The sequence below is a fragment of the Eptesicus fuscus genome, chromosome 18 (genome assembly GCF_027574615.1).
Source record: "Eptesicus fuscus isolate TK198812 chromosome 18, DD_ASM_mEF_20220401, whole genome shotgun sequence".
In the NCBI taxonomy this organism is placed as follows: domain Eukaryota; kingdom Metazoa; phylum Chordata; class Mammalia; order Chiroptera; family Vespertilionidae; genus Eptesicus; species Eptesicus fuscus.
This window is the reverse complement of record NC_072490.1, coordinates 34,578,548-34,591,032: the sequence shown is the minus strand read 5'-3', so window position 1 is coordinate 34,591,032 and position 12,485 is coordinate 34,578,548. Positions and strand designations below refer to the sequence as shown.

The 12,485-nt window shown below is 47.2% G+C and overlaps 1 protein-coding gene across 3 annotated transcripts in view; it reads left to right on the top strand.

Moving 5' to 3' along the window:
* The window catches only part of IFT122 (intraflagellar transport 122), an 81,942-nt gene that overhangs the window by 33,917 nt on the left and 35,540 nt on the right, over positions 1 to 12,485 (top strand). For all 3 annotated transcript variants that reach the window (XR_008558854.1, XR_008558853.1, XM_008152287.3), the window contains exons 13-16: positions 960 to 1,097; positions 2,423 to 2,587; positions 4,670 to 4,867; positions 9,941 to 10,081. Coding sequence is in view for 1 of the 3 variants with exons in the window: in XM_008152287.3 (XP_008150509.2) it covers positions 960 to 1,097; positions 2,423 to 2,587; positions 4,670 to 4,867; positions 9,941 to 10,081 (642 nt within the window). In the remaining 2 variants the exon portion in view is untranslated. The remainder of the gene's footprint in view (positions 1 to 959; positions 1,098 to 2,422; positions 2,588 to 4,669; positions 4,868 to 9,940; positions 10,082 to 12,485) is intronic.

Below are 12,485 nucleotides of genomic sequence, written 5' to 3'. Positions count from 1 at the left end.
GACAACTTCTTTTTTGTATTGCAAAGTACTTCGTTATACTGGGATTATGTATATTTTAATGACTTAAAGCCTAAATTGATATCCCACAAAATGAAGATTGATTTTTTTTGGTAAACATATACACATAAAAATTTATTATATCCTTCAGTTAAACAAAAAAACAATGTATTTTAATTCAAAACAGTAAAGGGAGTTTTTACTTTCTGATAGATTTTTTTTCCCCACAGAAAAAAATTTCTCAACTTAGAGCTTCCTAGAAAATGTCTAGGTCAATGCCAAGAGAAGTTTGGAAAGACTTTGAGAGAAGGCCAACCCAGCATCTTTCTTGGAAGTAGAGGTGGATTTTGTTTCATGAAACTAGGCCTATTGGAAGTGATAAAATGGATTCCTTTAGGAATCACTATAGATATAAAATATTATTAAAACATCTCTAAAAGTTTAGAACTTTAAGCAGTTTAGGGGTACCACAGGTTTATAGTATAGAAGTGGCAAACAGGTGTGCTTTTGGCTGCTTAGAGTCTGCACGGAAGATCTGAGGCTGAGCAAGGATCCATGGGAAGACTTTCTTTTTTAAAAAAATATATTTTATTGATTTTTTACAGAGAGGAAGGGAGAGGGAGAGAGAGTTAGAAACATCGATGAGAGAGAAACATCGATCAGCTGCCTCCTGCACACCTCCCACTGGGGTTGTGCCCCCAACCCAGCTATATGCCCTTGACTGTAATCGAACCTGGGACCCCTCAGTCCGCAGGCCGATGCTCAATCCTCTGAGCCAAACCGGTCAGGCCATGGGAAGACTTTCATGAAGGATTAACGATACCAGTCATGGGGACTAGGTTAGATAGATCCTGAATATAAAGTGTTTTTCATCCCTCAGAGGCAGGAAGACCTCCTTTGGAGGGCTAGGGAACACTTTCTCTGTTGAATACCCATGCAGAGGTAGGGGGATTGCTTTCTAGGAGAAACGGCTGCAGTGCCTGTCCTTCAGTGGAGTGAAAGAGCGTGAGTGGCAGATGGAATCTCTCATTCGCTACATCAAGGTGATTGGTGGCCCTCCAGGAAGGGAAGGTCTGTTGGTGGGCCTGAAGAATGGACAGGTGAGTGCTCTTTCGGGTTGTCCATCAGTCTGACTATCTGCATGCAGATGCAGGCAAACAGTCAAGTTATGACCCTGAGATAGGTTTTCAGGGCAAGAAAGGCTTCTTCCCTTCATGGGCACATTAGAGCTACCTTTTATAAGGATAGCCTCAGGCCAAAGAAGGTCCTCAGACTCATAGCATGCCCCTTCTGGCAGAGTTGGCACGGCACCCCTGGGCCAAGAGTTGAGTAGATTAGTGGGCTTAAAAGTCACCCAGATGGTGGGAGATTTGTTAGAGGAGCAGTTTCTGTAGCTTGGTAGAGAGGGAGGCAGAGATCATTCCTTAGGTCAGATCCCTCTTAGAGCAGTGAATGGATTAAGGCAGTGTGTTCTAGCTTGTGTCCTAGAAGGTACTGGTCTGTAGGCTATTACTAGATATTATAAGAAAAATGGGCCCTTTGTTCAAATAGATGTGGAAAATCTAGGTTATACAAAGTTGAACAGTTTTCTGTATGTGTTCTTTGCTCAAAATAAGAAAAGTTCTAAGTGGGCTTCATGGAAATTTGAAAGTAAAAATGTAACTGCATTAGCCTGAGAGCCAAGCTGTCTAGCAGATGGCTGGCTTGTGGTGGAGGTTTATCAGGCCTTTCCTGAGGATGGGAGTATGGAGTATGCGTTAGCAGGGACCATAGAATAGCAATACCAAAGGGGAGGAATGTGTTTTTTGTCACAATGTCACTTCCAGTGTGAGGCCTGAAGGCATGGACTTTGGAGGTAGGTTGACCTGGGGTCATGTTTGTGTTTAGCTACTCACTAGCTGTGTGACTCTATGCAGATGACTTTACCTCTCTGAGGCTCAGGTTTTACAAATGATAATATTTTACAGAACTATCAAAAATAGTCAATGACTGATTGCTTTTACCATCATCATCATCATCATCATCATCATCATCATCATTTTGCAGTGGTTATACCAGATGTCTTGTCAATGTTTACAGTAGCCTCTTCCTGTGTTAGTTACTCAGACCTCTGCTGAATTGTGTTTCCTAACCCTGCAGTTGGGTAATGTCATTAACAAATCCCCAGTCAAGCAGACTTTCAAGTAAGTTTGTCATGTCTTGGGGCCAACATGTCATTACTTTGGTGACCTCAGATGAACTACACTCTGTTCTCCTAAGGATAAGCCCTGATCCCTTTCTTTTGATGAGTCCTTTTCTCTACACAGAGCCTCTAGTGAAGTTAGTGGGAGTTGTTTTTTTAGAACACATGGGTTCCAACAGCCTGGCAGTATTCCAGGGTCTTGTTGCCATGGTAACTTACACTTTTTCTCTGAAATTTTGCCAGATTCTGAAGATCTTCGTGGACAATCTCTTTGCCATTGTCCTACTGAAACAGGCCACAGCCGTGCGCTGCTTAGACATGAGCGCCTCCCGAAAAAAGCTGGCCGTGGTGGATGAAAACGATACATGCTTGGTCTATGACATTCACACCAAGGAGTTGCTTTTTCAGGTGAAGTCCCAGGGAGTGTCCAGGACATGATCCTGTTATTAGAGACCCTCCTCTAGCTTCCCAGCCCTTATAGGAGGTGCTTATGCTCTGGCTTCCAGGTGGGTCTCTGGAAGGAGCAGTGAGGTGTAAGGGTGTAGGGTCTAAGCAGGGGTGCAGAGTCTTAAGAGGCCCCAGACACAGCCAGCCCCTCCCACACATAAGCTGCAGGAGCAGAGTGAGTCTCTCTGAACTTTGGTTTTGTTGCAAGTAAGATAGGCAAGTAACATTTTCTTACAAGATTACTGAGAGCAGTAAATGAATAATAATAAATCTAAGTGTGGCATGTTGCAGGCTATCAGTGTATGGGTTAAAGTGATGATGATTATTTTGAAAAAGTCTGCTGCTCACCTCCTGGAAGCTGCCTGCATCTTTGAATGATCTAAGACACAGTAAGGAAACAGGATGAGTTTTGCCATCTGAAGGAAGGGGAGACATGGGGGAAGCCCTCCCTGCTATTTCACAAGGATGCTAGAACAGCCAGCAAAATGTGAACTGTTCTGCGGATAGGCGTTGTTTACACATCATTTGATCCTGTGGCTGGAGGAAGTATGTCATCGGAGAAGAGAGCCCAAAGGCTCTATGCCCAGTGCCTGGTTGGCTTTCTAGTGGACTTGGTGCTGCTCTTTGCCTCTTTAGGGCTTTGTAAGTGGTCAGGGCCTATTTGCCTGAAGTGAGTTCCCCCAAAGCTAAAACCTCCCCTGATTGGCTTTCTCAACCACCAAAGGTTTCCCAGTATAATGGGTAGATTGATGTCTCCTCCCTGTCCTCAGCGATAGAATCAGCAGGGTGGAAGGGTGCTGCGGTAGGGAGCTACCTCGGTCATTTGAAAGGAGGTACCTGGCTACCACTAGCCCCGGTGACTCCCAGTTGATAACATTTCACTCATAACTGGGGAGGCAGAGTGATTTAGGGGAAAGAAAGAGCATAAGCTTTGCCTTCAGACAGATCTGGGATCCAGCTCTGCCTTCATCTCTCAAGCAAGTTAGTGAACCTCTCTGAGTCTCAATTTCTCCTTACCTCTAAAATAGAACTAATAAATTCCCCCTCATAGGATTGCTACAGGACTAAGTAAGACACCATAGTGCCTGCCACAAGATAGGGCCTTCAGTGTTACTTCTCATCTCCCCAGCCTCAACACAACCCCCTGTAGGTAGGTTAGCAGTTCCCAGGTGTGAATCTGTGTCCAGCCTAGAGCCATATAGGGGTGGAAAGGTGTGTGTCCTTCCCTGTCCCCACTGAGGGTTTTCTGTAGTAGGCTGGGAAAGGTAATTCTCAGCCCTTGCTAGGGGTCATAAACATTCCCAGCTATTTTTTCTTCTCTCCACTGCCCCAACCCCTGCAAATGCAAATAGCTGTATGTTTTCTTTCTCATTATAAAAATAATCTATGCTCTTTATAAAAGATTTAGACATTGTTAAATATTCTAGGCAGAAAGATATGAACTTCTGCTGGTCCCTGAGTCTCTAGAGCTGAGCAGAAATCTTTGAGAGGAGGTGGGACAAGGGAGTACCTCCCAGGGTGATTGTATTTTTGTAGTGTGCAGATTATAAATTTAGAGACAATATATTATGTTTTAATTTTAAAATAGCTCACTGTTCTTTTTCTTATTATAAAAAAATAAATATTCATAACCAAAAGAAAATTTCAGGCAAATAAAAAACAGAAAATATTAAAGCACCCACTGAAAGACAACTACTATTAATTCTTTGGAATATATTCCTTTAAACATTCTTCCATACAGAAGTAGAATCTACTTTGCTGATTTTCTCACTTTTTATGTAATGATTAATATTTGGGAATAATAATTTTTATTCAAAAGTAATGCTTGCTTATTCAAAAATTCCAACATACAAAAGTGCATAGGAGTGCTTGCCTCTATCCCCCTATCCATTTCTTCCAATCCCCTTTTCTTCCCTTTCCCTCTAGCCCACTGTTAGCAATTTAATGTGATTCAGGCTTTAAAAAGAGAACTTGACTGAATGTAGGAATTGTGCCAAAGCCTAGGATGATAGTTACAGTGTTCTCACCATCCCTGTCCCTCAGGAACCGAATGCCAACAGTGTGGCCTGGAACACCCAGTGTGAGGACATGCTCTGCTTCTCGGGAGGAGGCTACCTCAACATCAAAGCTAGCACCTTCCCTGTGCACCAGCAGAAGCTGCAGGGCTTTGTGGTAGGCTACAATGGTTCCAAGATCTTCTGCCTGCATGCCTTCTCCATATCAGCTGTGGAGGTGCCACAGGTAACCTGGGATGTCTGTCAGCTCTCAGTAGTAGCAAAAAAGCTCAGCATCACTGAACCTCCATTCTTTCTGATCCCCACTTCCTAGTTGATCCCCAATTCCTAGTAGGGACAGGGAGGGGTATGCAGGGTTGTCTACCAGAAGACAGAGTTGTGTTTTACTGAGAGCTGTGCTTGGGGCAGAGTAGAGTAAGCCAGCAAAGCTGGGAGTCCAGCAGGGTGTATGCACAGGCATATGAAGGGGATGGTGTGTGTGAGAGAAAGATAATATAGGTGGAATGGGGTGTGGGAGCTGAGGTCAGTGAGCCAAAAAGGGAGCATGGGACTATCTGCACAAGTCCCTCACACTAGTAGGAGGCCAGAATAGCAATGGGAGGTGGGAATGTAAGCCATTCCCACTGCAGAACTGTCATAAAATAAAGATAAGCACCAAGGAGACTAGCCCTCAGAATCCCACCCTGAAGAGAGAATCACTCTTAAACGTTTTGGAAAATATCCACCCAGACCTTTTCTATTTTTATGTGTAATGTATGCATAATATATATAATTAGGAGTATAAGATCCTATATAATAAAAGCCTAATATTCAATCGACCGAATGGCAGAACGATCGATGGAATGACTGGTCACTATGATGCATACTGACCACCAAGGTGCAGATGCTCAATGCAGAAGCTGCCCCCAGCCACAGGCCCCAGGCCAGCCAAGGCGGGTGCCAGCAGGGGTCCCCTGATCGCCCCACCGGTCGCCCCACAGATTGGCCCTGATCGCCGGCCAGGCCTAGGGACCCTACCCATGCACAAATTTCGTGCACTGGGCCTCTAGTCCTATCTAATAAAAGAGTAATATGCAAATTGACCATCACTCCAAGACACAAGATGGCCACCCCCATGTGATCAAAGATGGCTGCCCCATGTGGACACAAGATGGCCACCACAAGATAGCCTGCAGGGGAGGGCAGTTGTGGGCAGTTAGGGGTGACCAGGCCAGCAGAAGAGGGCAGTTAGGGGTGACCAGGCCAGCAGAGGAGGGCAGTTGGGGGTGACCAGGCCAGCAGAGGAGGGTAGTTTGGGGAGACCAGGCCAGCAAGGGAGGGCAGTTGGGAGGGACCCGGGCCTTCAGGGGAGGGCAATTGGGGGGGACCAGGCCTGCAGGGGAGGGCAGTTGGGGGGGACCAGGCCTGCAGGGGAGGACAGTTGGGGGCAATCAGGCCAGCAGGGAGGGCAGTTAGGGGTGACCAGGCCAGCAGAGGAGGGCAGTTGGGAGAGACCAGGCCTGCAGGGGAGGGCAATTGGGGGGACCAAGCCTGCAGGGGAAGACAACTGGGGGGGGAACCCAAGCCTGCAGGAGAGGGCAGTTGGGGGGGTCCAGGCCTGCAGGGGAGGGCAATTGGGGGGGCAGGCCTGCAGGGGAGGGCAGTTGGGGGGGACCAGGCCTGCAGGGGAGGGTAGTTGGGGGTGACCAGGCCTGTAGGGGAGGGCAGTTGCGGGGGGGACCAGGCCTGCAGGGGAGGGCAGTTGGGGGCAACAAGGCTGGCAGGGGAGGGCAGTTAGTGGCGACCAGACTGGCAGGGGAGGGCAGTTAGGGGTGACCAGGACAGCAGGGGAGCACAGTTAAGGGCAATCGGGCCAGCCGGGAAGCAGTTAGGGGGTGATCAGGCTGGCAGACAGAAGCGGTTAGGGGCAATCAGGCCGAGGCGGGCGAGCGGTTGGGAGCCAGCAGTCCTAGATTGTGAGAGGGATGTCCCAGATTGGAGAGGGTGCAGGCTGGGCTGAGGGACATCCCCCCCCGTGCATGAATTTCGTGCACCGGGCCTCTAGTTATATATAAAATTTAAAAAGAGGAATCGTACTGTGAATAATGTTGTTTTGACTTTTATTATCTATAAATATTGCTCCTGTAGATGAAACCTCAGATTTACTGCACTTATTTTACTGAATGTGGACTATAAATAAGAGACTTAATTACCTTCCTTTATCTCCATCTTCTGATTTAACCTAACATTTACATATTGCAGACCCATCACTTTGTATGAATTGTTGGCTATCAACTAGCACTCTGTAATATACTAGAAACATGGCTCCATGTTAATAAATGTCCTTCTCTAGCTAAAATGATTGTAGATTCAAATATAATTGTAAGATATCATACAGAGATACTTTGTACAATTTGCCCAGCTTCCCTCACTGGTAACAGTTTTGCAATGCTGCAGTACAAATTTATCACCTGTATAGGTTGGTACATTCACACCAACAGTGCATGAGATCCTGGTGTTGGGCTTACCTTTTGTTATGGCCACACCTTCCTCCCTGCTGCCTCACCTCCACCCCGTACTCTTTTTAGTGATTATTTTTTGTCCTGATCTTCCACAACTTACTGAACCCAGTCCCTGTAGTTAGAAATTTGTGCTGTTTGCAGCTTTTTGCTCTTATAAATAGCTAAGTCTTTGCACCTATCCCATCTTAGCTCCTTGATATAAATTCCTAGAAGTGAAATTGCTGGGCCAAGGGCTAATTATGCTACATTTGAAAGATTTTTAGACATGTTTCCAGATTGCCTTTCAGCTAGGCTACATTAATCTATATTCCCTCCACACACCTTGCCCTGGCTTGGCTTCTTGTAAAGGGTGGAACTGGACTTCATTTCTTCCTCATAGTTGATGATGTTACTCATTGATGCAGGGATTATTAGTACCTAACACAGAGCAGTTATTCAATAAATATTAGTGGAATTCAGACCGAGGAAAAGGAAAGAGAAAGAAACCGGAGAAAGAAGGGAGAGAAGTGGGTGGAAGTGGCAGCAGAAAGAGGGGTAAGAACAGCCCCTGTGGACTGTTTCCTTGCAGTCCTCATCTGCTCCCCATCCCAAACTCATGCACCACTTCCATCAGAAACACAGTCTTCCTCAATCATGCCAAACATGCTAGGCTGATTGAAAGTTTTTTCTACCAAGACTGCCATGCTGACCTCAAGATAAACGCAGTTTGCTGCTCCTGACTTTGGCGGGACAAGAGGAGCTGGAGGGGCAGCCCGGGACTTCCTCTGTCAAGCTCTAAAGATTCAGAAGCCAGATTCCCCCCTCCCCAATGGCTGCACCAAGGCCATCCTGCTGATGCAGCAGGTCAGAACTGCCAAGGGTTAGGAAAGGCAGCCTCAAAACAAAGGCTATTTATCTGTCGTTTCTGCCTCCAGCCATCCTGTGGTTTTGGCCTAGCGGGGAGGGAGAAAGCATCAGACCCACTCTGGGGATTTCTGGTTTCCTTTCGAAATTTACATCATCTTGTGCAAGAAATGGTTTGTCAGGGCTGCCAAGTAGGGCGGCAGGCCCTAGTCGGGCTTCTCAGGGCGGGTGGTGACTTCATGCTTGGAATGCGATAGCAAGATAAAATAGAGCTCAGAGGGCATTTGTTCAGTTAGGGTATTTTTAAAACTCCCACTCTCAGATTGTGCCTCCCAGGCAAGCCCAACCCTCATGGGGCTTTCAGCATGGTGAAAGGGAGAGGAGTTTAGGGAAAGGAGTACTGGCTTTCTGACACTAGCTGTGACCTTGAGCAACTCCGTTCACTTTTTGTTTTCTGTGCAATGAGGTTAAATATATCCCTCTTTCAGGTTTTGTCTGGTCCAAATCCTATTATTATTATTATTATTATTATTATTATTGTTATTTATTATTAACAACAGTCTTAAAATATTAAACATTACAAAACAGAACTAAATTGGAACAGAAGGTGCTCACTAAAGGAGTTCAGAAAGGAAAGCTCATTGTGAATGGGGAGTTTGAGAAAGCTTCCAGGTGGTGGTGACACTTGATCTGAGCCCTGAAAGGTTTGGAAAGGCAGAGAGGAACAGCGAGGGTATTTCAAACAGGGAACGTTGGGGGTGGATACAAGTCTGGAGGATTTGTGAGAAGGGGAGGAGCTGGTGCTGAGAAAATACTATGGATGCAATGAGCATGCTCATTTTTTGCCCAGCACTTTATCAATTTTCAAAGTACTTCTCTTGTTTGTCCATGGTAGCCTGTGAGCTAAACAGAAGTTAATTGACCCCAAAATTCACACATCTAGGATGTGGCTGAGCTAGGCCTGGGTTCTAGCTCAACTGTTCCTGTGTCCATACCCTACTGCCACCTGAAGGGAGGGTACAGTAGGAAAGATGAGTGCTCAGCAGCAGGCACATCTTGCTGTGAGAGGATGGAATGGCTTAAAAAGAAATTTCCTTCAACGCTAAAGCCAAAAAATGGGACAGGAAATTTCAAAGATTAAGGCCTCAAATGGAGAAAACAGCACTTTCAGCTCCACATTTGGGAACCATTAGCACAGAGGTACTGACTGATTGATTTCCACTGCCTAGGAATCCAGAAGGAAAGACGCAGTTCCCTCAGCCCACTGACTGGCCTAAAACAAGGGAGGGCCTTTAGTTATGAAAGACACTCAGGCCCAACTCAGACTTGTTCTCATGTATACAGACACATACACACACATACCCAAGAGGTCATCCAGGCTCCAGCCCCAAGATCTTCTATATGCCACTACTAGTATGTGCCCTTAGACAAATCAGTTGCCCTCCCTGAGTTTCAGTCTCAGGCTATAATCCAGGAGTGATAATACCTATGGCACAGGACTGTTGGGACAGATCCAAAAGCCTACAAATAGAAGTTATTAGGAACCATTCACGATATTACTTGAAGGGTCAGTGAAGACTTTCCAGAAGAAGTGACACTTGAACAGGGTCTCGAAAGCCAAATCGATACTTTCCAGAGGGTGAAGAGGGGCAAAGGCATTCCAGATGATGGAGAAATCTGTAGAGAGACAGGTCTGGAGGTGGGGAAAGCCGGTGGAGGAGGGGAGGATGGGCAAGAGGTTTGTGCTGCTGAGCATGGCTCAGCTATGAAAGGAGGTGGCAGAGTGGAAGGCATGTAGGGTGAACTGGGGTGTGGCTGAAAAGGGTACTGATTAACCATTGCAGCATTGCTCTGCAGGCTTTTGTAATTAAGTCAATGCACACATATGGAGTCAGGCTTTGTATGAATCTCTTTCCCTTGCTTTGAAAATAATCTTCTTTCCTTCAATCCTGCAGTCTGCTCCCATGTACCAGTACCTGGAGAGGAAAATGTTCAAAGAAGCCTACCAGATTGCTTGCTTGGGTGTGACAGACATTGATTGGCGTGAGCTGGCCATGGAAGCTTTAGAAGGATTAGAGTTTGAAACAGCAAAGAAGGTAAGCATCTAGTCAGAATGAGCAAGAATCTGGTCCTTGGAGGGTCCTTTGAGGAGGCAGAAGAGGGTCCATTCCAGGTGACATAGGGAGAGGCAAAAGCATACTGCAGTGGGTGCTGGAATTAGACTGACCTGGCTCAGCCACCTTCTAACCATAAGCCTGAGCAGGTAACAGCCTTCCTAAGGTTGCTCATTGGTAAAATTAGGGTGATGATACGCCCCATCTTCAAAAGTTATAAGGATCTAATGTGATAATGCCTATAAAGCTTGACACAGGAGAAGCATCTGATAGATTCTAGCTGTCACTCTTATTAGCTATCATTTATGTAAAGCACCTAGCTAAAAGCCTGGCACATACTAGGCACTCCATAAATGGTAGCTTTTGTTATTGGCATAAGCACTTATTGGTATTAGGTAATTTATTACACAATACTGTTTTTCTTGGCACACTGCTAAGTATGTTAGACAAGATGGTCGAGCTCTCTGATTCTGACAGCAATGTCACTCCCCACATACCTTCATGGCATAATTCATGACCTTGATTCATAGTGTCATGTCCTGGCTCAGTCTATTAAAATAACAGAAATAGCTGAAAACATTTGACACACATTATTAGGAAGAACCCAGCTATGTCTCCTGAGGTGTGGGGGAAAGGAATGGCCTTCAACTCTCTCCCCCACGTCTCCCTTCTGTCTCTATTTTCCCATAGCCAATTAATCAGATACTCATTTTGTGTATACTATTGAGCTGAAAGGGAAGAAATTGCAGAAGTATGTGATGCCATCTCCATGCTAGGTCAAGACTTCTAAGCATGAAAAGAGAGTGGACCGTGACCAGACTAGGGTTCAGAAGCCTGGTTGAGAACCAGCTTGGCCATGTGCAGGCTGGAAGACCCTTGGCAAGCCATTTCTCTCAGCCTCAGTCTTTTCTACAGTGGGGAGGGTGAAGACACTAACTGCCATCCCTGCCTGACACAGTGTCATCAGCCTTAACCTTTTGTGACTCGACACGGTTAGCATTAGAATAAAGGAATCGAGAAAAAAGCAAGCGAGTGCAAAGGGTTAACTGTCACATTGTAAAAAGGATTCTAAAACTAGCAATGTTTGTACAAATGCTAGCTGTTATTAAAGCAAGTACAATTATCCTATATAATAAAAGCCTAATATGCTAAGTGTTTGGTTGTCCAGTGACCAGTTGACTGTTCAACCAATCAAAGTGCAATATGCTAATGATATGCTAAGGCCGCTCAACTGCTTGCTATGACGTACACTGAACACCAGGGGGCAGATAGTTGACTGGTTGACCAGTTGCTATGATATGCACTGACCACCAGGGGGGCAGATGCTCCAACTGGTAGGTTAGCTTACTGCTGGGGTCTGGCCAATTGGGACTGAGTGAAATGAGCCAGACACACCCTGGAGCCCTCCCGTGATCCCTCCCCGGCTGGCCGGCTGGCCCTGATTGGCCCCAATCAGCCCCAGTCGCCCCGATCGGGACTGGGCGAGACCGGGAGGGGGGGAGGGGGGCGGGCCCCCAACATGCCCTGGAGCCCTCCCGCAGTCCTTCCCTGGCCCTGATTGTGCACCGGAAGGGCCCCTTGTCCTGCCCTCCCTTGGCCTGCCCTACACCCTCTCATAATCCAGGACCCCTCGAGGATGTTGAGAGCCAGTTTCAGCCCGATCCTGCAGGCAACTCCCCTCTGGAGGGTGCCAGACACAGGGCTCATGACTGGCATGTGCTGCTGCTGTTGCAGTGTGAACCTCTCCTGATCAGGACTGATTGGGCGTGAGCCCGAGGCAGGCACAGTGGGGCAGACATGAGCGGGAGCAGCAAGTAGGAGCTGCAGGCAGCGTTGGACTGCGGGTTTTGGTCCGATCCCCGCAGGCCACCCTGAGGGATCCCACCCATGCACGATTTCATGCACTGGGCCTCTAGTAATTACATAATAATCATATCCTATCTAATAAAGAGGGAATATGCTAATTGACCCTCATGCCGTTGCAAAGATGGCGGTGCCCACAGCCAATAAGGAGGGAATATACTAATTGACTGCCATGTCCTCAAAGATGGTGGCACCCACAGCCACAAGATGGCGGTGCCCAGTCCTCTCAGCGCCACTGGGGCGCCTGCCTCCGGAGTCCCCCAGTCCCCTCAGCCCCCCAGCCACTCAGGGCCGGCTCGAGGCACAGGCAAGCCTCAGATATTGCCTGCCCAGCCACCCAGAGCTGGCCCGAGGTGCAGGCAAGCCTTGGATGGCAGCTGCCCAGCCACCCAGGGCCGCCTGAGGCTCAGGTAACCAGGGCCAGTGGAGGCTTGTGCTGCCAGCAGTGGCAGCAGCAGCAGAGGTGTGATGGGGCATCACCTTCCCCTGATCACCGGGTTGCCTCCCGCCCCTGAGGGCTTCC